The sequence below is a fragment of the Atractosteus spatula genome, chromosome 12 (genome assembly GCF_055471065.1).
Source record: "Atractosteus spatula isolate fAtrSpa1 chromosome 12, fAtrSpa1.hap1, whole genome shotgun sequence".
Lineage (NCBI taxonomy): Eukaryota > Metazoa > Chordata > Actinopteri > Semionotiformes > Lepisosteidae > Atractosteus > Atractosteus spatula.
Window position 1 is genome coordinate 42,060,983 of NC_142717.1, and position 27,677 is coordinate 42,088,659.

The following is a 27,677-nucleotide window of genomic DNA, read 5'->3' on the forward strand; positions in this document are numbered from 1 at the left end:
TACTTTACATACTGTATGTACATTTACATACTTCATCTTTAATGGCCTGAGATAGACAAAGAACAACAAAAGAAACTGTTTATAACAGCCGCAAATTCATAAACGTATTAATAGAAAAACGACGATTATTTCTGTAGCACGTGCCCCACTGACGCCGTGGAACTCGTGTCAGCTCGTTCTGCTGATAAAGATTTGTTATCAACGGATCGATGGGTTGTCTACGGCAGAAGTTCACAACTATGACCCTAGAGAAACACTGTGTCTTCTGGTTTTTGCTCCAACCAAGTTCGTAATAATTAACAACGTCACAGTCTTGCGTTCTAAATCGAATTCATTTTAGTTTTCGAATTTGGCATCCATTCGGAAAGCATACTGACACTGAGGTTAGTGTTGCTGCCTCACGGCGTGTGTGTGCACATAGGTGGGCGTCTGACACCCCAGCCCAGGTGTAGTCCTGTCTTGTATCCTATATCACTTCATGGATACCCTTCAGGTTGACTCAGCCTTCTGACAGCAGCTTTCTGGTAACACTTTGGTGAATTTGCTTTCAGCTTTTTAAAAGGGCACACGCGATTTGTAATTGATATCAACGCTGTACCAACTGCAGAGTTTCAGATCTGCCCCCATTAAGGTGTGTTGCTTAAAATCGACCCCATTGGACCACTGCAAAAGGCAAAAATAAAAAAAAAACATTTATTGCGCGTGTATCAGATGCAGTGTCATCCCCCACCTGTGTCTGTTCAACTAGAAAGACACAATGGCAAGTAAGCTGAGGCTGAGTAAAGCTCTATGTGGTTTTCAGGCTCTTTGTCACAATAGCCTCTGACCTTGGAAAACTGCCATTCCTGATCTACATTGCCTTGCGAGTCTCGGCTGCCCCCTGTCGTTATTGTTCTCTGGAAGGTGAGGTGGTATATGAAGTCGGGGGTTGGGATTCCTATTTCACATGCCATGGGCAGAATACAGCGTAAGGGACCTTACAAATGAGAAGAGGCCGTGAGGCTGATCTGTCCCTTTGGTCCGTTTGCAGCTGACTGATCCACAGATCTCACTTGAAAGATGCCCTGGGATCACCTTCATCGGCAAGGCTGGGTAGCTTGTTCCATTATTCTCACAAAGCCTGTTGTGCCTCCTGGTCTCAGTTTCATAAACACACGTCCGTGGAGTTTCCAGTAGCGTCCTCTCGTTTGCGTTGTCAGTTGTGCCGCGCACGTCCACGAGGTTGACCTCATCGAGGCCTCTGCTGAGCGGGAATGCTCGGATCAGGCACCCTGACGGCCTTCCCTTTGCAAGACTGAAAAGATTCAGTTCCTTCGGCCAGAGTTGGTCCGTCGTGAAGACCTGGACCGTATCTGGTCGCTCTTCTCTGTATTGACCATGTGAACGCGGTGAACACCACTACCCACAGCAGTCTGAATGAGGTTTTGTGCATCGAGGGTTTGCTCTGAGCTGGCCAAACCCGAAATGACACTCCTCCTGGTTCGAACAGAACACCGCCGCGTTTAGCATCTTGAGATGACATTTGAAAGCCAGGTTTCTACGAAGCTGATCTACGTGCAGTTACGAAACTGAGCGACCTCCCACAGATTAAAAAAAAAACAACCTCTTAACAAAATGTAAAAAAAATCCCCAGCGTTTTCTGATGTGGCTGTGGTGCGTCATTTTTTGTTGTTTTTTTGTGCCTTTTCAATGTGACACGATTGCCTTAAAACAGCCAATGGTCTTCAAAACAAAGGCGAGAAGGAAACTAGAAGACTTCGCTGATCCCCGCCTTGTTTGGGGGCGATTTTGCCTTGGACGGCTGTGATTCGGGTGTGCAAACCCGGTGAACTACTACTGCTGCTGCTGCTGCTGCTGCCACCTGTTGCGACTCGAGTGGGTGAGTAGGAGCCCCAGCCCCTCGGCCACGAGTCAGACACGATGTTCCCCGACTGCCTGCCTGCCTGTCTGTCTATGGTGGAGGCGAGGAGCTTGTGCTTCCGGGTTGACGTTCCGTTCTGCTGCTGTTGCTGCTGCTGCTGCTGCTGCGGGAGCTGTTGTTGCCGTTGTGAACCTCTGAGACACAAAACAGAGGGAGAAACGGAGAGAAAGGAGACCTGCGGGCGGAAGCGGGGCAGAATCACGCACGGACACAAAACGCTGAGGAATGAACTATAAACAGCGTCGCTTCGCTCACGCTAGGGTGCAAATAGGCTATTTCGGGGTAGCGAATCAGCAGGCGATTGTGTAAGTAATTGTGTAAGTAATCCCTTTTAATGTCCTAAATGCGGTGTGTAAAAAGGGTATACAGGAAGGTGCTGGTTGCATCAAACCCTTAGGTCATCATCATGGAGCCTGGGAACTGGGAAGTTTTAGAAATAGGGACGTCGGACTGTCTCCTAATGCTGTCAGCTCGTCCGCTCTCGAATGCAATGATAGTTTTGGCTGATGACTTAAAAAAAAAAAGGGACGCTCGACCCGTGAGAGTCACTGCAAGGGGAGAGAGGTTTGAAGCAGTAGGTGCTGTGAAATGTTTTCTGATGTGTTGTACTGATGCGTTAAGACTTTTCACGCAAGTACCCAGATTTATAATGTATTTGGAGGGTGGTGGAATAGGCCTTCGTGGAAATAGCGTGGTTTGTTGCTTTTTTTTTAATCATCGACGATTATTATTATTTTGGGTCGATGCAGGGTTCCGTTTCTTTTTTAAAAAAAAAGGCATTTACGACTGTGGCAACCCGCCTAACTACGCGAGGAAATTTGTAAAAAGAAAGGAAAATGAAAGTAGTTGAGATTTTTTTTTGTTAGTAGAACGACAGGAGTCCCTGTCGAATGTTAGTTTAAGTCTGTTCTAGAATGCCGAACTTAGTGCAACACTGTAGCTGTTCTGTAACAAAGAACACAAAGGGAGTGTTGGGAACAGAAGGATTCTGAAACATCAGACTCGACAAAAAAACACGTAACAAGTAGCAGTTATGCTATTTATTAGTCCGCGTGCATTTTATGTCTTTATTCTAAATAGGTTAGCGGCCCAATCACCGTATTTCGTTATTTTTCCTTCCTAATGCCGGTGATTTTCGATCGTGGCCAAGTGTTCATGTACTGGACCTTATTTGTACCCGTGAAACGGCTCGAGACGTTTCAATCCGAAAACGACTGGAAGAACACGCGAGGTTGCAAGATTAACAGTCGTGAATGTGCTTAACGAACAAAAAGACCTGTTCCTAATTGCTTAATGACCGACGCTGAATTAATACGTGGGGGGCATTTCTGAGACAATCGGTACTGTACGACAATCTTTATTTTTGTATGTTGTGATGAGACCAGTTCCTTGGAGACTCTCTCTCTCGACTGCTTTACAAAAAAAAAACACTTAGCTGGTTAAGATCTTTACGCTTTTTAACAAGTTAAGTCATGCGATGCGACAGGGTTCTGCTGTTTTCTCGCGTTTTGCTTCGTCAGATATTAACTCGCATTTCTAAGACACCGATGATGATACAGGCCAATAACAGGCACGAGTTGAAGTATTGTGTCATCGTACCGTATTATCATTATTGTAATAAACACTTCAGTGAACCGGGTGTCCCGTCTTTTTCGTGAAAAGGAAGAGAGAGTTCATGTTGGAAACAAAATGTTGTCTTAGTTAGGACAGATCGTGTTTTTGGCCCTTTATTGCAGCGATTACTAAGTAACGCCAGGAAGTTCAGGGCTCAAGTTGTGCGCTTCGGATGTGAGCACTGAACTAACCATAATCGCCTTAAGAATCGTTACTCATTTCTGAGTTTAGACACTGTCGTGCACACATTTGTTTGAATGTCAAAGCTTTCAAGATCTGATAGATTGTGTGTCATCTCTGCTCAAACTGCATTTAAAACCCAGAACAGGGCGTAGTTCTTTACACGATCAGTTGTGGGAATCCACCTTGTTAAAGCTGACTGCCCTGGTTTATTTCACAGAGCGATCTGCGCTAGATGGAACAAGTGTTATTCTAGGTGTGTGATGATACTTTCGGAGACGATCAGTCCATCCGTGCGTACACACAGATTGGCGAGCCCCAGAGAAAAGTGCAAGAAAACAAAAGTCCCAAAGTATTGTGCAAGTTTGTTAAACCATATTCATCGTTGTTTTAAAGACTGAAACAGTTGCTTTCTGATAAGATTTGGGCCTAGGATTTTTTTTTTACGAGGCGTGCAGAGCCACATACAGTACCCTCTGTTCGTACGCTCATTTTGTATGCTGACTAGTTGAGGTCCCTGGTGACCTTAGCAGGGGTATTACTGTCTTATTAATGTCATGGAAATTGAAAAACGTTTACCAGTTTATCAAAAGAGTCGTGTTGGAATTCTCCTACAGCACGTTACAAAAAAAAAAAGCAGCCTCTGGGACTTTTAATTAGTCTGTAGCAAGCGTGATCATACAAGTGCTGCAGTAAAAGCCAACTTGTGAAGCTGGAGTAGAAAGATTTAGTTTTCTCGGGAACAACTGCTGGAACCCTCCTCAGAGAGATTTCACTCTCTGTCTGAAAATGGAGCAGAGCAATTGTTTAGTCATTAACTGGGACGTTAACTGTCGGCGTCTGACTGCAAACTCTTTTTCGGTGGCTGTGGGCCTGGGTGAAGTTCACTAGCTTGCAATTGCTACTGCGAGACGGTAGCACAGGGCTGTTTCACACATATGGTGAAATGAGGTTTTGCGTATTGTGTTTTACTTATCTTGACCAATTGAGAACACGAAGCTTGTGATGATTACATTCGAGCCATAGTAAGGAAAATATATCTCTGTGAACTGTGAGATGCTGGTGTTACATAAGGACTGAGGGTTTGCCTGAGTACACAGGCCTAGAATGGGTTAAGCCTATGTATTAGGAGCCAGCTGGAAGGGGTAGCCTATCTCTTCAACCGGCAGAGAGCAGATGTCTAAAATTCCTGGAACTAAAATTAGTGTAAATCAGAAACTCATGATTGTGTTGCACTGTCATCAGGTCTCTTTCGCCTCACTGTGTTGCCCAGGAATTCTATGGTACCTCTGCGTAATTGTACAACTGATTGGCCCAGCACGCTCTCAGATTCTACCGAAACTGGTTACCAGTAGTCTGCTCTTGAAGGGAGACAACATATTTTTCAAACATTACAGAAGGTGCTTATGTTGCAATTTAAGAAGATCCCTTGATATGAGGAAATGGTTACGCCTCAGAGATCTGTTTCTGCAGGTGGTCTTGTTTTTGCTTGAAAATTGCTTGGTTAGTGAAGTTACTAGTTAAAGTCAAGATTCTGTTTTGACGGCAGTAGAAGTACCTTTAACCTTGACTCGTTACCCCAAGAGTTCTTAAAATCATGAAAAGAAAAGAGCAATATTAACCATATAACTAAGAACATTTTTCAGAGACAGTTTTTCCATTACAGCTTTGTGAGAAAATTATAGTCCTGATGGCTTTAAAATAGGATCATTCATTGAGTCCTCTGTATAGGACTGTAATTTCAGGTTTGGCATGTTTGAGAAGGCTGATTACCTCATTAGATTTATACTTTGAAGTGTGCTGTCTGTTCCAGAGTACCCAGAGAGAAATGTGCACTTAGTTCCTTCAAATCTCGAATCATTTCTTTCTGTGAATTGCAGATTGCAATCTCATCCAGGTTGTAGGAGTACAGAGCAAGCTACAGTGCCCAGCCATGCTGCTGAAGCTGATACCCTGGCTTATTTCAAGAAACAGCCGGACGAGATCCTTGAATCAGTTAATTTCAGAACAGTCAAAACACGCTAGATGGGACAGATGACCTCCTTTCTTTGGTAACTGTCCTTATATTCATCTCTTCCCCCACCTGTAAATGCAAAATCAGACACTCAGATATAAAATGAATTTGTATTTCAATCTGAAACTGCGAAAGGGGGAATTTTCTCACTGTGATAAAACGCCGATGGTAACGTGTTTCATTAAAACCCGTGACCCCTGATTAAAAGCGTACGAGTTCTGATTTGTCATGAGATGGCCCATATGTTGTCCTTTTTCTATTGTAGTTCACTGGCAAAAAGAGTATTATTAGCGTGACCTATTAAGATAACTGTATTTTAAACAGAATGTGCCAAGCGTGCATGTGATTAAACAAAGCAAGTGTGCTCTGCTGAGCACAGTGGATTAAGGCCTGCTGTTATGAGAGAAAGTGCTTTGAACTGGAAGAGTCAGAGCCAAATCTAGCATTTCTGCCTTTATGTTCCTTTTCAGTGACAGTGGTATATGCACTTAACCCTCAGCTTTCCAGTCTGGAAATGTGGTTACTGGCTGTAAAGCAGCCCAGGAAATCTGAATTTGTATAGAAAAGTACGAGTTAGGGCTTTCATTTTTGAACATTTTTAGGCTTTTATGGAAAGTTTTTAAAATGTTGCCCTATGCCAGGTGTTCTCAGTCCGGATCCTGGAGTTCCACATACACACCTGTTGGTTTTTGTTGCAGTTACAATATTCAACCTTTAACTGACTTATTAATAGGATTGATTAGATCTGTTTGGCTGTGTCCAGTTCTTAAATATGTCGAAATTTTGCTTTTTAACTATTGAATTTCATACCTAAAATATCAGACTTTTGAGTTGGAGGAAGAAACAAACTTGGGAACTCATGCCCAAGCAATGTGTGCAGGAAATGTGTTTTTTTTAACAAGGTCCCTCTGTGTTATTCCAGTTTTTAATTTTGTAAGGCGTTAAACTCCTAATTACTGCTTTTCGTATCCACAGTATACTGTCATTGTTATGGCGAAAACAGTAGTTACTGTATACAGATGAAGATCTTGTAACAATTCTTTATGTATGGTTTATGAAGTCATTAGAACAAACACATGAATTATTAGTTGTGTCAATGTTTTTGAGCATTTAAGCTAAGGCAGCTGCAAGGAAGATTGTGTGTAGTAATTTGTCTTTGCTGTGTGTTTTCCCATTACTACTGCTCTACAGAAGTTTGGTGTGGAAGAAAAGCTTCAACCTTGTGATCTGTGTGCATACACATTTAAGTCTAGTGTATTTCTGTTGGCACCAGTAAACATGGAATCATTTTAATATGATAATCCTTGTATCTCACTAAAATCCATTCCTCTTATGACTTACCAGTTAGTAATTGATGAGCTTTTACAAACCAAATATAGCTCATCATGCGTGAGGCAGGGTTTGTGAAAAGCATTCAGGTGCTCAATGCGCATATTAAAACAGTTCTGTAATCAGTAGGTTGGAGTCCTTGAACAAGCCACTGGCTTTAGGAAAAGAGTTTACACTGTGCTAGAAAGTCAAGCTGGTTTAGTTATCTTGGAACGAATGATGATTTCCTGTAAAGGGATTTGACCCTGAGCTGGGTGGCAGGCACCTGTATCATATCAAGTAGGTTTTGATGCAGTTATCACCAGTTTGTATAATATGTATTGGAAATCTTTTGTAGGATCCCACGAGCTGTTATGGTGAACTGACATCGGATGTAGGTGTAAGGAGTAACAACGGGTGCAGTTTCACAGAAGAGATGGTTGTCGGGCAACATTATGAACTTGAGTGACAAGAAACATACCATTTTAAAATACATACTTCAAAGCAACCCTTGGGCAGTAAAAGTTTCATTTTACAGTGCAGTGCATCAAGATTGCAGTATCGTGAAAGTAAAGACTGTTGTGTTTGTGTTATTCTCATCTCCATTTTGTTGTGAAACTAGGCTAACTTACGCAGAGGTGTGGCCTCACCACACTGACCATATAATACAGTGAGTAAAGCCTGAAAGGGCTCAGTTTGATACTGTTTGACTAATGGATTGGTATGCTTAGACACCACACGAGTGAATGATTAACTTTTTAGCCGACAACTGTGGATGTGGCAGCCTTGTTTGTTAGGAGTAAAAATATTCGTTGTGAACTGAGAAACTGGAGAATCCATTGTTTTCAAATGAAGAATTTCATGTAAGATGTATTAACTCATATATTTTGGTTCATTGTAGTCCGTGTACTGCTTAGCAGTACTTTTCAAGAGCTCACTTCCCACTGGCTTGATATGTCTGATACACAGGGGTGACTTGGTCATTTCTGTTCATTTTATGGGATTTGCTGCCAACAGGCGCTCGACACACAGAGCTGCCTCTCTCACCCTTGCTGTCTGTACGTGTTAAAAGAGAGAGATGGGTTCAAGTGACATACTGCAGCCGTGATCGATAGTGCACTCATCAGGCTGTAACAGCATGCGGATCAGGCTCCGCTCCTGCTTGCAGGCCAGCAGGATGACCCCTGATCCCGAAGCCCCAATGCTGCACGACGCATTAGGAAAAAACTCTGTTGCAGACATGCCATTAGAGTTCACGGCTGTTTTTTTTTTTGGGGACGTGCCGAGGAAATGTCTCCTGTTCTAAAATTAGGTGTGTGGTCACAGTCACAGTGGGAAGTGTTGTTGGCACTGCAAGGAAAAGGAAACTGGGGGAGAAAACGAAGGGAAGCATTTCAGCACACTGTGGCTTGTACTGCCACGCGGTGTGCTAGTCAGAGACCTGAGATCCTCTTCCCTTACTGTCGATTTTCACATGGCTGTCGCCCTGTGGACACTCCGTTCTTTCCTTCTCTCACTGGTGCCTCTGTCAAGCGTGTGGAAGGCTCTGAGGATTGCCCTGGTCTTGATTGTGTTGGCGTCGTGCTGTTTGCACAGTATGAGAGACAGGGCAGCCACGCCCGAGTCGGATGATGCAGGATTACATTGATTTTGCCTGTGACGGTTCTCTTGTTAGTACAAGGTAATTTTATCCCCCAGTAAGAGCTCCTGGACAAGTTCAAGCAGCTGCGGTACTTCCCTGTTTTTTTCTTTTTGTTTGGTGTCGAACCCATTCTGAATAAAAATGTAACTCTAGCGACTGGGGTGTCTGAAGCCTAGCTCCACGTGATGAGATGAGGGTGTTGCAGGATGCAGAAACTCAGATGGACGGAGTTAAAAACCTGTTTTTGCTGGTGCAATTATTGAAACGCACTGATTCCTGTTGCGATACAGTACACTAGGCCTTTGTTTTCAAACAGTTGGCCTAAAGTGGAGCCTTCATGGGCAGCAAACCTTGTAAACTGATGACACGAAGCTAATAAAATGACCTCAGTTAGCAGAAATGTCAAATTAGCAGAAATGTCTCAAGGCTCATGACAGAGTGTAAGTTACAGGCTTCATGGAAAGACAAAGAGCCAGCTGTTTTGTGCTGGACTAAGCTCTCTGCAGCAGAAATCTGAATGGCTAAATCTTTTCTTCCCTGCCAACCGGTGGGCTTAACACCAAGTTATGCTTAAAATGATGGCATATTGTTGTTCCAAATGACCTAATGCTTTCTTTTCTTCCAGTTATCCTTCTGCAATGGTCTCTGCCTTTTTTTTTTAAATCTCTGCATTTCTGTCAAGGCCTGATTCCTATTTGTTCATACATGGCTTTTCTGTAGTGGAAATCTTTATGTTACAATGTTAGAGTGTCAGTCTTAACAAAAAGTTAAGACGATTCCTGATTGCATTTGCATGGATTAATGAAATATTTATTTCCCATTATTGTTGTAGTTTAAGCGAATCTGTCATTATCAATAAAATGCAAATCTGATTTTGTATTATTACTGTTACCTCTTTTGTAAGGCTTCGTAAACTGCAGCAGAAGCACATCCAGTAAAAGGAATTTTCTGCAGACAACCTGACCAAAGACAAGGAGCATCTAGGACAGTTGTATCTTATTAGTATGGGTATTGATTTTTGTGCAGATTTCCAGATTTTTTTTTTCACTTAGCTGTGAATATAGGAATCACGATCCATTCATAAGTAGGCTCACGTAAAGTACAGTGTTCATTAAAATTCAATTAAACATTCCAAGGCAGTTGTCCTGTTAAAACTGTTGATATTCATGAAGCAAAAAGCTTTGCTAGTTGAATTGTTTTAACAAATGAAAGTCTGCTGTTGCAAGATCTTTTTAGCATTGGTAATGGATTACTGTCATATACGTTTCACCAGCAGGAATATGATAATGGGGTATTGTCATAAAATCATGAGGAGTGCCATTTCATGAGATATTGACCGTACATTGGGAAGAATGGTAATGCTTAATAGTCAAGGTTGACAATATCACAGTTTAATAGCAAGAGGTAGCTGTGACAGAAATCAAGTGAGGATCGTGTAAGATTATGTGCAATAATAAGTACACTATTTAAAACATAGCTGATTTGTTTGACTATAAAAAACAATAGATTTACCCATTAAATGGAAAAACATGTTTCAGCAGTGCTCGGTGGAGTTGCGTATAGATGCCGTACTGACATATTTCCTAGCCTTTGCTCAATAAAGAATGAGAAGCAGTGGTTACTCGCTGGGACCTTGGAGAACAAAGTCACATCTCTTGCTGTTTCAAGTGCTCAGCCTGAAACTGAGAAACTGACCAGATCCAAGAGTGAAGCAAATGAGCCGTCTGGGAGGGCAGGAGACAAGATTCTGAAAGGAAAAGGCCTCCGAAGAGTCATTCCAACTCACGATTCCTTGCTAATGAAATATGTTGTACTTGATATATTTTTGTATTTAATTTTTTTTCCCACTTTAAGATTGTCTCATTATGTGCACTAAACAAACATACAGTGTCTGTCTTGAAAAAACAGTAGCAATTCATACATACGTCAGTCCTGCTGACAGAGCTCTTCAGCAGTGAACATGATGCAGTCCTGTAACCCGCAGAGGTATGGTCAATCTGGTTTAGATCCAAAACTTTGAATTTAACAATGTGACTGTGACATATATTGTGCAACACACAAATTAGTTTTTTAATTGGTTGTTAAATGCACTGCAGCTGACCAAAAACAATAAAATAAGAAATTCTTATTCCACGACAGGCGTGGAAAAGAAGGCACAGGTGTAGCAGTAGGACAATACTGGGGCAACGACTTCTCCCGAAGCGCAGAAGGATCATTTAGCACTGTGGCGATCCTTGTGACCAGTGACCCTCCCCCAGGGACGAGCTGTGGGATCACTCAGGATGTGGGTATAAAAGCCAATCAGGAAGCAAGAGGCAAGTCTGACTGTCTCTTAAACCCACGTCCTGAGTGATCCCACCTGTAGCTCATTCCACAGGCTCGTCCCCGAAGGAAGTTTAATACTGGGTCCTTGTGGTCCACATCGGCTCCAGTACAGTCCAAAGAGGCAACCCTCACTGCATAACTCCGGTGCAGACCAGAAGGAGACGGCGATTGAGGCTGGTAGAAAAATGTTCTGTCGTTCGCTCAGCAAATTGCGAGGGAGGCTAGACAGTGAGCTCAGAGCAGGAGAGCAGCTGAGTGAGACTGCCCCTGCAAGAGAGCTCAGTGCTGATGGGGTCCCTTGAGCTGGACAGAGGACTGAAAGCGATTCGTGGAGCGAATTCTCCAACCTCTCCTTTTCACTACAGGGGAGGGTAGGGAGCTCTGTCCTGCAAAAAAAAACAACCCACAAGCGGGATGAGGTATCAGTTAATGAGCACAGTCGGAGGTTAGGGTCTATCGCAAAGGAGCAGCGTGAAATCCACGGAGAGTGGGCGAAATGAGGGAGAACCCCCCCGGCTGAGAAAACGGGAGCGAACCGCAGAGCCGGAATCTGTGTGGGAAAAGAGGGAACGCAGGCGAGGATTCCTCTGACCTCCAAGCAAGCCTGGAAGCAGGAGAAGCTCTGAGAAGGTATAAAAGGTGGGATGTCCGGCAGGCGACCCGACTTCGCACCTGAGAAAGTGTGGGGGCTTGGGAATGCTGGGCCAGGATGTAGCCTCTCCTGGTTTTGCCAGAGCCCTTCAGAGCCATCAAAGAAATCAAAGGTCATCTAATCCGCAGCGAAAGAAGTTGAGCGGTCAGCACAATGAGGGTCTAAAGAGAACAGCGCTGGAAGGTCTGTGCCCAGAGCTTACTACAGGACAAATTGAAATCACTAGGAAAGAGAACTCTTCAGCGGTGTCGACTATAGATGTTCTTTTTTGTTTTGACTCAGGAGAGCTATGAGTAAATTTGGATGTGGGTTTAGCAAGGTCATTACGCAAGAGTTGATTTTCACAACGTCTTGTAGTTTAGCAGTATCCCAGCACAGGGTCGTTAGAGACTGGCACGGGCGTCGCAGTTGTGATTAGATTTTCCATTTCCAGAAAATAATATAGATCGCTCTTCCGTGCAGCGTTGTTTACAACCCTGGCCTTGAGGGTATTTATTTCTTCACTGGCTGGAATATCAGTTCTGTGCAGTCTGCAAGTTGCTTAGCTGATGGTTAGGAACTCCAGCCTGCAACATATTCATTACAATGCAATGCAGTTGGCTATCAGCCTTTGAATTTAAAACAGGATTTCTTTCTGCTTTGTGGAACAGTTTAAATTGCCTGTTGTGTGTTAGCTTTTTAGGCATTTCTTTCCTTAACTTTTCATTTTAGTAATAACTTTAAAAATGGTCCTCAATCCCAGAAATATGGGCCTTAAACAATCAAATGCATTCATATGCACCAGTACATTTGTCTTATTCAATATTGTATCTTCTATAGGCAAATTTTCAACTTAACTCTGTTAAAACAGTATTTAAATGACCATTTATTTCAGTTTAAACTACCTTTAGATTAATTGCAGTTCGCATTTAATTCCTTTTATGAACGTGTGGCATCTACCTGCTTTTCTTCTAAGTTAGGTGGCGAATCAAAACAAGATGTTTGTGACAACCAAATACTATGAATAGTGATTCTGTCTTGGATGATTCCTTTAAGAGCTATAATAGTAACTGAATATGTATCAGAAAAATAAAGGTTTGCAAATCATATCTGCCTTGTGTGCTGGTTCTCTTACAATTGACCCACATTGGGTTCAGCTAGTTGCAGTTCCAACCCTTTACTATGAAAGCAGCCTCATCTCTGTCCTCCCCAGCATTTAAAATCCTGCAAACCGTGTGACTTGTGGACTATACAGGGCTCTGTGGCCCACCCTCCCCTTGCATGACTAGGCATCTGGACTGGAGTGATGCGTGAACTTATTTTTAGTAGGACCTGAAAGCTGACTCCATGTGATATCATGTGTGAGGACTTGCAGAAGTGGCCCTGACCACTAGATTAGCATCTTACCCTTGCAGTCTGCATTTCATGTGCAGAGCAGAACAACCATCAGAGTACTTTGCAGCAGCTTTCAGCTGCATTTCTCAAATAAGCTGTGCAATATTAAAAAACCTTTATTCATATACAGTGGTTCATATTGACACCACACACTTTGAAATACTGCAACGTAATACACATGCCTGAAAAATACTAATTAAATCTTTTGATTTCTTTTTAAATTAAACATTTTCTAAGTGCTAAAGTAGTTGCTTTTTTTCTGCCAGACAGTGTTTCCAGAGGTGTGTTTTGAAGCATATTTGTTAGCTGATATAAGTAGTTATTGGCTCATACCACTAAGGTATTGGACTCGAGCTGAACTACAAAAAATCGCCAGATTGTGCAGAATATAAGCCTTGTGTGCGGCTTTCATTTCAGATTAGAAAAGGCACAAAGACCTCCTGCTTTTTTTTTAAACCCGTTCATTAAATTTGAGAAGCACAGAGGGCGTCACATTTGCAGTTATTAATGGTCCTGGAAAGACTGTGTTTCAGGCCAGGAAGGTGAAGGCTTCATGCACCAACCTTTACGATGACTTAAATAACGTTTGCTTTGCACCTGCTGCCATCTCGGGCTTCAGTGTTCAGTGCCTGCCTTTAAACTTGTTTTTTGAAGCATAAAATCTTCCTGCCAGAGTGCTTTGGAATCCTATTGATCTTCGCGAATGGGTGTTGACATGAGAATGAAACTGAATTACAGTGTTAAACAGCAGGACCTTATTGCTCCTGTACACGTTCCTTATGTTTGCTCTTAAAATTGAGGATGGAGATGGTATGTATTGAAGTTTTATTCTTCCTCCACTCTCTTATAGCACATACTTCATTAGTTTCTACTTTTTTTAAAAAGATAGCTGAAATGCGATGCATAAAGTATGGATTTGTAAAGGGCTCTGTTGCAGATGGAGGGGGCCAAATGCATTATTCTGTCAATCAGCCAATCAATCTGTTATTTGTTCAAGCTCCTTTCGCAACAGTTTGCTACAGAAGTGTTTTCCAAAATTATATAACGGTTACGAATATTGTGCAGCATCACTTGACTGTGGGCTTGATGGAGAGGAAAAGGAAAACCTCCTGTGGGCGAAGAGAAACCTCTGGGGAGCCTAGCTCCAAGGGCTTTTCTCCCTGGAGGCAATGGCTTTGTGGTGCATTATTAATCAGAGATCATTGACAATCTGTACCAAGCTGTGGGCTGCTGTTCTGTTCTCCTTGGTCTGTCGTCATGGTTATCCCAGTGAAATAGCTGAGGTTTCCTGGATCTGCCCTCTTGGGTCGAATATTCCAGCTTCTGATGTTTGGGCCTCCATGCTTGGTGTCAGATCCCAGCACCAGGGATCGAGGTGGTAGGAATTTGAAAAAGGTGGTTATTATTGATGATGATCATTAATAATTCTTGCATTTCTGCTACTGTTCATCCTAAAGGGCATCAGCTTCAGTAGGAGGGGAGCCACTTCATGCAACACTGAAATGTCCCCCCCCCCCACCTGGCCATTCTGTGTCAGCAGACCCTCCACAGCAGATTGGCTGGAAAAGCAAGAAATTGCTTCATGATTGAAATTACACGGAAAAGCTAAGGAGATCACATATTATGTGTTATTCAAGCCCAATCTGATATCTAGACAGGTCCCTTGAATTTGTAAGAACAAACCCTGTTCTCACAAACTGTGCCATTGGGATCTTTAATGACCGCACAGTCAGGACCTTGATTTGAGGTCTCATCTGGAGAATGGCACCTGCTGCAGCTCACTGTCCCTGGTCACTGGTCTGGGACATTGGTTTGGAAATTGTGTTCCTGAGAGAAGAGCGCCACCTACTGTCCCACCAGCACTATTTACACCAGTAACATGGTCTTTCCTTACAGGCCTCCATCCCAGTACTGACCAGGCAACAAGATGGTATTAGCCAGCTGCTTTCTAAAAATATCAGCCATTTTCTCTTCGATGTCAGTGACTCATGGGAGTGAGGTTATTAGATTCTATTTTATTTTTTACAATTTGAAGGAAAAAAACATTTAGACCTTACTGGAAATCATGTGTCTGCAAGGAAGAAAGGAAATAAATGTGCTTGGTATTAACTGTTTTTATAAAGGGGTCAGAAACTTTCACACGTCAGTGCAGTGACTCACTTTGAAATGTATAATACTGTAGACTTTAAGACAGTATTCTGGGAAAGTCATGCTGAATGCTAAAGCTGAGCAAAATACTGTGCATTAGATGCACTTTTAGTCCCAGCCAGTGGAATCATAATCAACTTTATTGGCCAAGTCCATTTCACGTATGGGGAAATTACTCTGGCTTACTTGGTGCTGTAAAAACATTCTACATATACCATACATAAACCAGAATAATAGATGTCATTAAGACAGTGCACATAGGACTAGAAATTCTGGTTAAGCAAGAAGGAAAGAAACTGTTCAAATACTGGGTGCTTCTGGTTTTAATAGACCTGTATTGTCTTTTTTGAGAGACGTTTATGAAACAGGTGGTAACCGTGGTGGGGAGAAGTCGTCAGCGATCTTTCCTGCCGTCTGCTTTGCTCTGAAGTTGTGTAAATCATCAGTGGAGGGCAGATAACAGCCAATGACCATCTCCGTAAGAGCGAGCAACACATCGCAGTTTGCCTTTGGAACAGGCAGACGTCCTGCCAAACCAACACTTATAGAGGCAGTCCGAGTGCTCTCAATAATGGCTGTGTAAAACTGTAGCAGAATTGGTTGAGAGATGCCAACATTTTCCAGTTAGCGCAAAAAGTACATTCTTTACCGTGGAACAGGAAATGGGTTTATTCCGTGCTGAAAAGAAAAGAAAAGGAAACAACGTCTTCAGGTGTGAGGAAGGCTCCATGGCCGAAACATTGGGATTCCTTTCTTTTCTTTTCAGCATGGAATAAACCCGTAACCTGTTCCTTTGCAGCCTACGCATGCTGACGCAGCTACCTGCCTGAACTAATTCATTCTTGACTATGCTTCCTTTGTGATCGTGGTGACATGTTTCATTAAGCTCCAGGTGGCTGTTAGCAAACCATGATACCAACCAACTCCCCTCCCTCCTGTACACGGTCCTGTCATCATTACTAATGAGACCTACAGGGGTGAACGCGAGCTTAATTAGTTTGACAGAAGAGTTGCTGGAGGTGCGGTCGTTGGTGTTCAAGGAATAGAGTAATGGGAGAAGCAGACACCCTTGAGGTCCGGCAGTATTCACAAACACAGTCTGACAAATAAGGGCCTAGTCGTACCCATTCCCTTCTATCTGTGAAAAAGTAGAAAATTCACTGGCAGATGGAACAAGCGGAACAATTCATTCATCAACACTTTATTGTGAAGGAGTTCAGGAGTGGTAGTATTAAATGCAAAGCTAAAAATCGCAAAAACATATTCTTGCATGTGTGCCTGAGGAGGTTTCTAGATGTTGCGAAGTGGAGTGAAGACCTATGTTAACCGTGTCATCCACTGACCTGTTGGCCCTCTATGTAAACTGTAGAAGATCGAGATGAATGACCAATGAAGAGAGCTTTTCATATGTGTCACCTGCTATACTGAGGAGTAGTGCTATAGTAACTAACTCTAGAATGTGGTCAGCTTTAGATTTTAACACCAGTACAATTCATTTTCTTAGCATGTAGAATTCGTGTTACAAATACAACTTTGAATGCTTCTGCAGTTCCAGCTGTATTTTGTTTTTGACAGTTCTGGGGTACTGCCTGGGGTTTGGGTGTACTGCCTAGGACCACACAGTTTCATGAGGTGTCTTTTTAGGGCGTGAAAATGGTCCATTTGGTCCATTTAAATAAATTGGAGGATTATCCTGACTAGGGTGTAACATTTGTCTAAGTACGTAATGCTTGGGAAGAGAGTTTGGGAACGAGAAAATAACAGCACAAAGACGAAGGCATTAAGGGAAGTAGGAGTAGAAGGTCAAATGATTTCCAGGCATTCTCTGCAAAATGCTGTTGATTCAACAAGTAGTTGTGATGAAATAGTGTAAATAATGAGATGTGTAAATAAAATAAAGTGTCATAAATGGGAGCAAGCATGGCTCATTCTAGCCCACTGGCTCTGATCTGTCAATCTGACTTGATCACATTTTTCATGTTTGTTCTGTCAGAATTTAGACTTATTTATTCCAACACACTAGTTAGGCCTACGTGAAGATGTGCAGTTATGCGTTGTTTTATACCTGATTCATTTAATTCATTCCTGAATTCGTTTGTTAGTTAAGACTTTCAAGACAGCAGTTCAAATGTTCAGTTTCACACAACAGAAGACGTCACGCCCAAAAGCGTGCGCTAAGGCTCATCAGCTGGGAATGAAATGCTTTGAAGAAGGATTGCTTTGAAGTTGTGCAAAACTTATTGAACTGCTTAAAATGATAGAATCACGTGTTTTAAGTTGTTGTTTTTGCAGTGAAATTGAAAGAAAATCTCCCTTTACTTAAAAAACAGAATGCACATTTGTGAGAAGCATACTGGACAAAAGATTTCATTCATCGATTTCACATCCTGAGCTAAGCAGGGTTCTCATAAAACTGAAGCACATTTTAACAAGGTGATAAGCCTGGACAGCTGGCTATTTATTGAAGTCCTCAAAATGTAAATGAGGGGAGATGGGTATTGTGCTACATCAGTCTCAGAATTCTTAGTGTTCAGGGACAGAAGCTCATAAAACTGATTGCTATCAAGAATGTAAGTAGTAAAATATAAATGTAGTTATCGCACAGATTACCATTTTGATGCTAGAATGTCTCCATTGCGCTATTTGAGAGCAGGCAAATGAAAATCTTAGGTAACATAGTTTCACATGTGCCGCACACAATGGGATGCAGAACAAATATTTTTTCTCCCTTTAATGCATAGTTTGCATTTTAAAGGACCTTCACAAATGAATGAGATGAATGGAAAAGAAGTAATTCTCATCATCCTGGTACGAAGAGATGAAAAATGAGTTATTGCAAGTCAGTAAAACGGCGGGTGTCATTGTGTCACGTTGTTGTTATTTCCAGTTGTATTCTAGCGATTCGGCCAATGTCGGCTTCCCCTGGGTGCGCTTGAAAGGGCGCAAAGACTAGCATTTGCCCTCTTCTTTTTATTATGATATTTCTTAATTGAAAGCCGTGTCTCAGAAAAACAATTCCAAAAATTACAAGTGGAAGATTACTTATAAGGTGTAGATTATTCCCCTTTTGGACTAACCCAGTTATTCTACTGTTATGGAGCCGAAGACTAACACAACGTCCACAGACATGGAGCCTTCCAGCTGTGCGAGGAAAGGGGCTATTTAATATTACTGCTTGTACGTCTGATCCTACTACTGCAACATAACATAAGGTAGTTTGCAAATGAGAGAGGGCTGTTAATCTCATCTGCCCTCACCTATACACACACTCCTACACTTAAAATATCATGATTAAAAAATTAAAATCTCTAAAATTGGTTCAAAAGGTCTTCAAACAGAAAAGTCTCTCAGAAAATGTGTTCTGATTTGTAAAAACAATAGTGTATACTATTACAATAATTATTATAAACATGTATATACAGTGAATAAACACCCGTATCACAACGGTTCTAGACCGTCGGTTCAAGTCCCAGGGAAAAATTGATTATTTGGAAATACTTTGGTAAAATGGTAGTACGATAATAATTTTAACATACTTTCCTGGAGATAGTCTTGGTTATTCTTATCTCATTACAATATTGTGTTTTGAATTAAATCTCTTTGTGACGGGTATAATTAAAACTGACTGATATGTTTGTCCAAAGACAACATTATTAAAATAGACTACTAAGTCCTTGTGTGTTATGACAATATTGTATGTAGTTTTATTTGACACAAATACAGATTCTTTAAAGTTTTCAAAAGCCTAGATGGTCTGAAATGAAAAAGCAGCCACATTTACTTCAGGTGATGAAGGTACTCATTGAAAAGGCGTAATCTGAATAGCCAGCAGGGAATGCAATCAGAGGAGAGGGATGACTTGTGTCAAAGTAGAAAGGCTGTACGCACTTCTGTGTATACAGGCTTCACATTTCTGAATGTGCATTGCACAGAAGCCATTGAAGGCCCCCAGATCATTTCCTTGTTTTCAGCGAGAGTGACGTACATAACTCCAGTATGTATGTGCTACTGTACAGAGGCAAAGGCACAGGGACAGGCATTGATTCCAGGGGTCTTGAGGCTCTCTGAGTCACCAGCTTGTTTTCCAGCCAGCTCTGTATGCATCAATCATGCTGCCACTGTGCCACTGCAGCCTGTTCTGGAGAGTCTGCTGTGGAGCCTGGCAACAGCACTTGCTCTGTAGTAAAACCAGCAGCTGCAAACTGGCATTAGGCCTGGACACACAAGAACAGTTGGAGCAGTGTCCTCTGTTGTAGGCCTAAGCCTTGTCTTCTCCTGGGTTCCCTTGTGCTGTTAATCAGGATGAAAACCGTCATTTCATTATGGGGGAGTGTAAATGCTGAGGCGTTCGAAACAGGGATGCTTTCTTGACGCTGTCAGAGCTTTTCCCTTTAAAACTTGAAGAACTGTATTCACGATGAGAGTTCTTCAGTGAGGCTGGATGTTCTGAGCAACAGCTTCTGTGGTATATAGTTCTGTGTTGAAGGTTATTTAGTTTAGAAAAGCTCATTCTATATGTTTTGTATTAGTCCAGAATTGAACATCTGGCCCATGCACTTGCAGGAGATTGATAAACCAGTCTACTGGGCTAGAATTCAAGTATGTATGGATGCTTACGCAAAAGCACAGTATTTGTGATCCATCTGGTTGCTAGCTGTGAGCTTTGGGTACCCCTGCCTCCTTTACTGAAGTCAAATCACATCAGATATTGAGCTGGGCATGTGGGGAGTGATGTCCTGTAGCCTTCAGCGACAAAGAAAAAAAGACAAACAGCTGCTGGCCTTTATTCTCACTGTAGTGAGGAGTTGTCAGACGTTATTAGGCCTTTTTGGGCAGCCTCTTTGAGAGCAACTGAGGGTTCATTTGTTTGGTCTTCAGGAAGCTTTATGAGGCTTACATCTATTGTGAAGAAAGACGCTTATTTCTTGGTGAAGGGATTTGCTCTGTCCTGCTCTTTGCACCTGCTTTGTGGACATTGAGTGAGAAACTTCCATTCGTTGGTATTCACAGCTTCACTTTGTACCACAGAGACCCGAAAGACAACAGTTTTTGGTATTATTTATCAAGCTTTATTGTAAAGATTCATACACATTGGATATGTTTTTATTATTTTTATACCATGTCGGCCTCAGTCATGGTTTAGAGGCAGCACCTTTGGTGATCCTCCCGGGATTTAAGCCAGTTATCTCTGAACTGGCTTCATCACTCTGCTCTCCTCCCCACTGATAGCTGGTGTGTGGGGAGCGTTCTGGCGCACTATGGCTGCCGTCGCATCATCCAGGTTGGAACTGGTGGTGGAGGGGAGTCTCCATTACCTGTAAAGCGCTTTGAGTGGAGTGTCCAGAAAAGCGCTATATAAGTGTAAGCAATCATTATTATTTAACAAGTCTTCCTTCTCTCTCTCTCTCCCCCTCCCTCCTAGGACCAGGGACATGATGCTACTTTGCACATCGATGGGCTAAAGAGGGAGGACAAGCACGTGCCGACAGCACTGAAGGGAAACTGAACTATGGGGAACACAGCGACAAAATTTCGTAAGGCTCTTATCAATGGTGACGAGAACTTGGCCTACCAGCTGTATGAGAGCAATCCACAGTTTAAGGAGTCCCTGGACCCCAATACCTCATATGGGGAACCGTATCAACACAACACCCCGCTGCACTATGCCTCCAGGCACGCCATGAGCCGCTTACTCAGGTAAGGAGGTGTGCCCCGCTGTCTTACTGTAGCCTGGAGAGCCCTGTCTGCTCAGCAAGCACAGTCTCACTGACACACAGCTTTTTACAGGTTACACAAAATGTGAAATTAGTCTGGGTTTGTGGGGATCAAACTCTGGCACATTGGTTTCTTCTTTTTTTTTTTACTTAATCTGGAGGAGAAAAAAGATTGATCGATTTGATGCGTGAGAGGTCTCCAGCGCTAAGTGCATTTCCTTGGCAGCCAGACACAAAGGCAGCGACAGAGACTTCCTTTGCTTTTCATTTGCATCAGAAAAAAACGTATTCTACTTATTAAAGCGAAAGAGACTTGAGTTTGATATTTGATATTGATCTTAGATTTACCCTTTTGAGTTTTCTTCCTTTTTTATATGAAAATCTTAAAGGAAGCAGTAAAGGTGGTTAGAGCTCTGCACTCCAGGGGGGAGTGGGAGGGAGGAGGGGGTGGGGGTTTGCTGGTTCAAGTCTTTCGTTACACCTGTGAGCGAGACACTTCACTCAGCTGCTCCTGTAAAATCTTTACATCTTTACAAAGTAAAAGACTTTGCTCCTGCAAGTCTTCAGTCTTCACGTATTGGTTCAATAAAGTATCACACTGTTATATGTAATTTATTTTTGATCATTAATATTTAATAATAATAATAATTGCTTACACTTATATAGCGCTTTTCTGGACACTCCATTCAAAGCGCTTTACAGGTAATGGAGACTCCCCTCCACCACCACCAATTCAACAATTTATCTTCACAAATGACTAAAAATAAAATCAGTCTAAATTAAGTTTCTAGATCAAGTGGTCTGTCTGGTCTCAACTAAAACTTATAAAATTGTTCTGTTAGTGAGTTACTGTGTAATACATGGATTCATATATTTTAAGATGAAGAGAAGGTGAGAAACCATTCATTTGTATCATCCATTCTAGTACCTTGTGGCTTGCCAATTGGTACGCGGTGATAAGACACTAAAAATAAAACTGAAACAGCACCTCACCTCACATGCAGTCAGGCCCACTGTGGCCCTGTGCACAATGATCCGTGGGCCTGTGGTGAGCACAGGGCTGTCAGAGTCACACTGTTGTGCAGTGCAGCTGGTCATCAGCTGTGGCAGTCGTCACTGGCAGCTGGTATGGCCAGTGCCTAGTCCCATTAACAGCACAGCGGCATGCTGGGAACAGCAGAGCAGGCTTATAAGCGGCTAATTTCTTTTAACAAGTGGCTGATAGGACTGATAGGATTTACATACAGTACGTGACACAGCAGCATCTTAAAATTAAGATGCAGTGTCTCCGCAGTTTCTTGCATGAAATGCCACTCTGAGATCGCAGTGTCTGTTCACGGGGGTAAAACTGCAAATTGCACAGGCTCCAGATACAGCTAGGCAAGACACAAAGTCATTTTTCTTTTATTGCATATCTACCAGCTTGAGTGGCATTTGAGTGCATGACCTGAGTACCTATCAGTTCAAAATAGAAAGGCTTTGTCCATCTTTTGGCACATTTTAAGTCTGGAGGGTTGAAGTGTGTGTGTAATTAAGCTCAGGCATGAATATTATGAGCAGTGTCATTTGAAAAGGAGTTTGTGGGCTATATCTCCATCTTTCCTCGGTGGTCTTCTCTTCATCAGCCCTGAGAATGGAAGCCCCATCTCTCCCTGTTAGCCTGCTCCACTGGCAATGGTGTGTGTGCTACTTTTACAGCTGTAGTACCATCGTGTTTTATTTTCCAATTCTAAACTGTTTCTAAACCCTCCAGTTTCTGTCCATATCTGCTGGAAAAGGTCACGGTGCCAATGGGCTGAGCAGGAAGCCCTAGACATCTTTCTCCAGAGCCACAGACACACACTGCTCCTGGGCAATTCAATAGTTTGTGTTGTTCTGTAATAATGAACCTTTACTGCCTTAGCTACTGCATTGATTGTCTATAAATTATTTAATTTAAAAGTTAATTGAACTTAAATTGATCAGTTACATGAATTTAGTATAATTACAGCTGTCCATGTGACTGTTTGGATAGGAAATTGCACTTGCAATAACTGGGATTAAGATTGTGGCCATTTGGGACCATTGAGACTGTTTGGGAACATTTGGGTCCTGTGGCATTCTGATTGTAGTTCTCCTCGCTGTTTCACATCTGGTTTTCATTACTCTCAAAACTGCTGCAAAAGGGAAAGTACAGCCTTCTTCCGAGATTAGTTTCAGGAATTAAAGATTACTATGTTTATGTTTCTTGGAAAATAAATATTTCTTTACAGGCAAGCAACACATATGCAGGAAGGTACCCTAACTGAACTGTATTTCTGGAATGACTTTTTGTTTTTATTACTGCAACTGGTATTTGTCTTCAAAAGGTTTTGCATCTCATTTTTTAAAGCTGTCGGAAATTATGTCTGCAGTAATTTTAGAGGCACTGGCAAGGTGGAAATGAAAGCTACAGTGTCGTGTCCGCTTAAAGGGTACAGCATGTACACCTGTTTCCTCTTAGGACATCGGAGCCCTGTTCACTCATTTTGCCCACTGTTGGTCCTTGGACAGCAACCAGTGGAGTCTAACTTGGAGGAAAAAAAACGATTCCTGAAAAGAAAAACATTTTACCACTAGCCATCACCAGTGAAAGAATTTAATCCAAGAGAAAGCTCTTGTAACAGTGTTTTTGAGAAAGAAAGAGCGCACAGATCAAATGGAATTACAGTTAATGTGCAACAGAAGAGAATTTGAAGATCTTGTTCACTGCTCTTGATCTCCAAGTGAGTGTCTGCTAAGGAAGTCTTTAAGCACTGTCTCTTAATACCCTGCAGCCTAAGCTCTTACGGCCGTGTTCAGCTCGGAGGCACTTCTGCAGAATCTCATTCTGTGGCTTCTTTTCCCTGGATCAGTGTGCAGAGCTGCTGAGCAGTTGTCCATTGGAGCTGCTCCGTATTCTTCCAACCTGAGTGCTTGGGCACAGGATCACAGGGCTGTAGTTGTTATTGCCATTTGTTTTCTCTTTGAACAGGTAAATGCTGTAATTTTACAATATTCTGAAAATGCCAGTAAATCGTAAAGATCTTCATCTTAATCCTTATGTTTTGGTTGTCTTCTCTTGTGTTAATGGTGCCTTCCTGGTGCTCCGTTTTAGAAGTTTTTCTGTTGAAATGTGCGTGGGGCCTGGCTGCAGTCCACAATGGGAGCTGGAGTTTAATAGACCAGCAGGCTATGTGCACCAAGTTGCTGCATTGTCAGAAGGTCAGCCTTCAGCAGAGGAGCCTGTAGTGGAACTGCTGGGAAAAGTTTCAGCTGCAGCAGACTTTGATTCCTAGTTGTGCTTCAGTTTTTTTCCCCAGAGAGGCAGTGACCCAGCACACTTATTTGTGATTTTGCTAATTATTTGGGTTTTCCAGTTAAATGTGTCATGTGATCAAGATTAACAATTTTTTAAAAGATCCCCTTGATCAAATTGGCTTTGCAAAATTTCTGTTCACTGTAAGCCAAGGCATTTGTCCCAGAGTGGAAAACCTTAATTAGCCTGAGGGTAGTGTTTGAAAAGTTATTGAGTCTTGAAAAGCAGTGGATGTATTCTCATTGTTGTACATTCCTCTGGTTATATATGGGGAAAATCATGATATCATATATATATATCATACGGTATCATACATTATCAGTAGTAGTATGTCAAAGCATAGTCCAGTATACAGTCTTCTAGCAGTTGCTTCAGGCTTTGCTGGTTATTATATTATTTGTATCCTAAGGAATTACCTGTATCTCTTATTATATCTGTATTGATGTCACTTACTGACCTATTTTTCTGAATAACCAGCAGTGTGTCTGACCTTGCTGAAGTACTTGGAACAGCGCGGTGTGTTTCAGCTTTAAAAATAGGCTGCCGCCTGCTCCCAATCAAGTTAAATATATTTTAGCAATGCTAAACCTCATTCATTATCCTCTAGATGCCCATCTTCTTAATGTTTGTCACCTTGATAATTATGCTAATATTAAGTATGTTTTACAGAAGTAGTCTGTTCTCCATGCAGTACATGTCATTAAAGGGTACTGCTGTATAGGTTAAGTAAAAAACAGTTCAGCATAGTTTTAGTGGTGTGTTAATTATTCATTATTCCTCTAAATGCAAAGACCGTCAGTGGAATTTCCTTCCTGTTTTGTTTAGTATTTGGAATCGCCTGTTATTTTTGTGACACCCAGCCTCTTTAGCATCACCAATTGTGTGTTTTTCAATTAACCCTGTTACCGCACACGGGAGAATGAGGAAGTGTGGGCAGACTCCCCTGACCTGCTTACTTATGAGCCAATTATCTTTCATCATGAGTAACCTCATCCCCAAGGTTTTTCACTGATTGGAGGAGAGGTGCGTCCCTCACTGACAGACCAAGCAAGAGCCTGGAAGACCACGGGGGTCGCTGTGCCACAGAGATCCTGGACAGCTAATCTTGCCCTATTCTCAACCAAGGTGACATTGTACGTCACCGCTTGGGGGAATCCTTATCACAGTCGGCTGGTGACATGACCCAGGCTTGAACACATGACACCTGGATCACAAAGCTCATCCTGCACCTGGGGAGAGTGTCTTTACAGTTGAGCACAAGGATTTTTAACAATCTGTGTTTTGTCCAGAGGAACGTCTGAATGCCATAACCATGCTGTATTGTGTAGCAAGCGTTGCTATAAGGGTATATTAATCTTTTGTCAATACCAATAATATTACTTTATCCCTGTTTTTTTTGTCATTTATGGATTTGTGAACAGTGCATATCTACAGGTACTGTTAATCCATATGCAGTCATGGTCTTGTATGCTTCCTGTGTTCTTCAAGTTTTCAATTAGATAAAAGATTATACAAACGATAATTAGAACTAAACATCACCTGTATGACAGTAGGATTATAGGGGATAGTCAGCGCAGATTGTGAAAAGATAACTTCAATTCCAAGTCTTACGATTTAGATTTCTTTGATAAATCAACAGCTGTAATGTTGTATAAACCAGTATGTGATGGATGGTTTCAGGATGGTTTTGACAAAGTTCCTCATAAAAAAACTGAAAAGGGGGTGGGAAAACAGAGTTAAGGGGTTGATAATCAATGTCATTAATGGTATGTTGTGAGGTGAACTATGAAAGGAACTGCATCTGCATTTGGTCATCAGTACTAGGACCAACATGCTAATTTTTCCCAGTTATTGTCTTGATTATGGTATAGTCAGTAAATAAGTTCTCAGATGAAAGGAGAATTGAGGGAGTAGCAAACACTATAGAAGCTATGAAATATATTAAAAGACAAATTTAAGATTTGGCAAACATATGTCAGGTGCCATTTAATGTAAGCAAGTGAAGACTATTGCATGCAGGTATTAAAACCATACATATAGGAAGATAGGAAACACTTAGCTTGTATAGAAATTGCTTATAGACAGTTTGGGGAAGTGATAAAAAGGCAATTTGTTAGAATATGTGGGTAATAGTTTAGAATGAAGATCAGGGGATGTTAGGTGAAAGTCCTTCAGGTGCATTTGGTCACCATGTTACAAAAAGTCAGTACAGAGAAGAGCGAAGACACATTCCTGCCCTCCAAGGAGTATCTTGCACTGACAGGCTAAAGGAACTGGTGCTTTTTAATGCTGAACAGAAAAGATTATCAGGGGACTTGATTCAAGCATTCGAAATCTTTTAACAGTTGATAAAGTCAGCCTAGTGGACTGCTGCAGAATGACGAGTGAAACATGAACCAGAAGATACAAGGAAAACTATTCTGAGGTCTATTTCTGACTGAAAGCAGTAGGAACGTCTTTTTACAATGAGTTGTGGGCATCTTGAACAAGCCGATACCTAGGCTTCATTCAGGAAATGGCTGGATGGATCTTTGGATCAATAGGCTACTAACAACCCAGATGGCCTCCTCTTGGTTTTTAATCTGTCTTAAATTTGGATAATGATTTTAATGGTACATTTCACATGAGTAAAATTAATGTGCACATTTATACGATTTCTTTATTTTATTTAATATGTGGACAGACATGTTTATACTGTAGGTGTCATTTTCCATGGAAGAGTCTGCACCCCTGAGGACATGAACCAACTCCATTTCACCTCGATTTTCCTCATTAATAAAGTCCTCGCTTTCACCTGAGGGCAACAGCCCAGCAGGTTCTCTGCGTTTCCTGAAATCAGCATCTGCACAATTGAGCTCAAATGGAGACCAAATTAATCTACCTGCAAAAAGAAGATGTTTGCTGGGGTACGCAGAAAAAGGAGAGTACCATGCTACTTAGACCAATGAAAATCTTGCTTAAAACACATTACATTTCTGCACAATACAGACACAGCGGCTGTTTAATAGGTATAAGATCTCTAGGGAAACATCAGTTTAGTGAAAGCTGCAAGGTCAGTATTTTAAAGAACAGTTGGAAACATTCAAAGCTAACTGTGGGATGTCGGCTACAGCATGGGGTAATATTAAAGGCAGCAGGGCTTTGCAGCAGTTCAGATACTAAATTGTAATAAACACAAGAAAGACTCATCTGGGTCGCTCAGCTGAACGAGGATCTCATTCAGTAATATCTGGAAAGAAACCGGTGTATGAACTTCACTTTTATGACCAGGTCACTTTCACAAACCTGTATGTGAATGTTGACTCCTAGTTTTTTTGTAAATGCGTAACCTTGTCATTTTCCTTTCTCTCCAATGGTTTTGCATTTCATTCTCGGTTCTGAAGAAGTCTGGGCAGTTGACTTGGCCAGCGCCTTTGAAGATGTTCAGTACTAGAGCCAGATAACACATTGTCTCTTCTGTTCAAAACTG

General features: G+C 41.9%; 1 protein-coding gene across 4 annotated transcripts in view; it reads left to right on the plus strand.

The window, feature by feature from the left end:
- Window positions 1-1,975: 1,975 nt before the first annotated feature.
- The window catches only part of LOC148823114 (ankyrin repeat and IBR domain-containing protein 1-like), a 66,932-nt gene continuing 41,230 nt past the window's right edge, over window positions 1,976-27,677 (plus strand). For 3 of the 4 annotated variants that reach the window (XM_088928955.1, XM_088928958.1, XM_088928957.1), the window contains exons 1-2: window positions 1,976-2,238; window positions 20,601-20,875. In XM_088928955.1, the coding sequence (XP_088785081.1) occupies window positions 20,688-20,875 (188 nt within the window). In that variant the 5' untranslated portion in view covers window positions 1,976-2,238; window positions 20,601-20,687. The remainder of the gene's footprint in view (window positions 2,239-20,600; window positions 20,876-27,677) is intronic. The other variant, XM_088928956.1, reaches the window with a different exon arrangement.